This window comes from Pinus tabuliformis, chromosome 2_2 (genome assembly GCF_031772625.1).
Source record: "Pinus tabuliformis cultivar Carrire ecotype Pingquan chromosome 2_2, CPIR1, whole genome shotgun sequence".
NCBI classification, from domain to species: Eukaryota; Viridiplantae; Streptophyta; class Pinopsida; order Pinales; family Pinaceae; genus Pinus; species Pinus tabuliformis.
Window position 1 is genome coordinate 536,244,186 of NC_142300.1, and position 1,763 is coordinate 536,245,948.

At 28.0% G+C, this 1,763-nt stretch overlaps 1 protein-coding gene across 1 annotated transcript; it reads left to right on the forward strand.

Annotated features, from left to right (window-relative positions):
* The first annotated feature begins 807 nt into the window (after positions 1 to 807).
* On the forward strand, positions 808 to 1,481 carry LOC149193719 (TMV resistance protein N-like). The gene is made up of 2 exons (XM_089407413.1): positions 808 to 1,022; positions 1,118 to 1,481. Exons 1-2 carry the CDS (start codon positions 808 to 810, stop codon positions 1,479 to 1,481), a joined length of 579 nt encoding a protein of 192 aa, XP_089263539.1.
* The last annotated feature ends 282 nt before the right edge of the window (positions 1,482 to 1,763 follow it).

A 1,763-nucleotide genomic window follows, 5' to 3' on the forward strand; every position in this document is an offset into this window, starting at 1 on the left:
TAATAATAATAATAATAATAATAATAATAATAATAAATAAACAAATAAATAAATAAATAAATAAATAAATAAAAAAAAAAAAAAATAATAATAAAAACAAAAAATAATAATAATAATATTTAAAAACTAAGAATAATAATAATAATAATAATAATAAAATTAAAAAATTAAAATAATAATAATTTTACCTCGGACTAATATTATTAATATTAATTGGAAATTAACATTATAATATTAGCTTGGAGTTATTCTTATAATATTGCTAAAGGTTATTACAATAATATTATTATTAATGACATCAATTTAATAATTTGATATAAAAATAAAATTAATAATTAATAAATAAAACAATCAATCAATCAAAATTAATAATAATAATAGTAATAATAGAATATAAAAATAAAATATAAATTACCCTAATCTATTATTGATAATAATATTCAAAAAAAGTTAATTTAAAATTAATATAGTAATAGTAGCTTGAGGTTAATATAATACAATAATATTACTGTAAATAAATAAGTAATTAATTAATTAATTAATTAATTAAATAATAATAACTCTAATAATAAAAATAATATATATATATATATATATATATATATATTATAACCGTTAGAGTACTTTTTAACTGTTGCTTGTTCATATAGCCGTTTACATAGCCGTTGAAGGACCTGCATACTCTATTTAACGGATCGCTCAGACTTGTTTCTCAACTTGTCCTGACGATGAACCACACTAGCTGGTTCGAAACGCGTCGACAAATGATTCTCTATGTGATTTTGCTGAAATCTCTAACAATCAAGTATGGATCACAAAAGTCTAAACTCTTTAAAGATTATTCCCGTTTTTTCCGACGTTGAGCCTTCGGACCTTCGTCACATTGAGAGCGGGCGTTATGCAGACGCCTTTGAAAAACACCAACACAAACGCAGAGTGGCCATGGAAGTCTTGCAGAAATGGAAGACAGCCCTGAACGATGCGTCCCATATTTCTGGCCTGCCGTTTAAAACGAATGGAAGGTGAATTCACACTTCATTTATTACTAACCTTGAAGCATATTTATTGATAACTTTGGATTTATAACACCACCCTAATGATTTGCTTTTTCATTCAGTGACTATGGGGACATCGTGGAGAAAATTGTGGATAGTGTATTACAAGAGGTATATAAACGGGAAGCGATAGAAGTCGCCAAATACCCAGTCGGCCTCGACCAAGCCGTTGAAGATTTTCAAAAAGAAATTCCGCAATATGGCCATTCAAACGCTACTATGATTGTGGGGATTGCGGGAATGGTCGGTGCAGGAAAATCAACTCTGGCCAAACATCTCTACAACTTGAGACGCCCCGATTTTAGCAGATCAAGTATATGTGAAGTCAGAGAAAAGGGTTTGCGATCTTCCCATAGATCATGGGGAAAAGTAAAATATAAAGTATATAGAGGGAATCTATATAAAGCATTGAAAGAAATCTCATGACATTCTATCAACATTAACAAGAGATTGATGGTTAATTAATTTTCCATCCTAGAACAATTATTGAAGGTCTTCTTAAAATTGTATCTATTAAGGAAGTTCTCCTGAAATATCATTAAGGTAGTAAAAGACATGTCTCTCTATATGTGGAATGAGACCATGTAATTTTAAAATTGCCTTTCAATTTAATATTTTGTGTTAATTAATGCATCTACATGTAAAGATGTAGTTCATTGATTGGACTGTTTAATTCACCCTTAGTGGGAAAATGCTCCAAATACACAT

What these genes read in the sequence shown, in the direction of transcription:
- LOC149193719 (XM_089407413.1), top strand. Translation starts at nt 808, where the DNA reads ATGGATCACAAAAGTCTAAACTCTTTAAAGATTATTCCCGTTTTTTCC. An exon ending in CCGTTTAAAACGAATGGAAG is followed by an intron (nt 1,023 to 1,117) that starts GTGAATTCACAC and finishes TTTTTCATTCAG; the next exon opens with TGACTATGGGGACATCGTGG.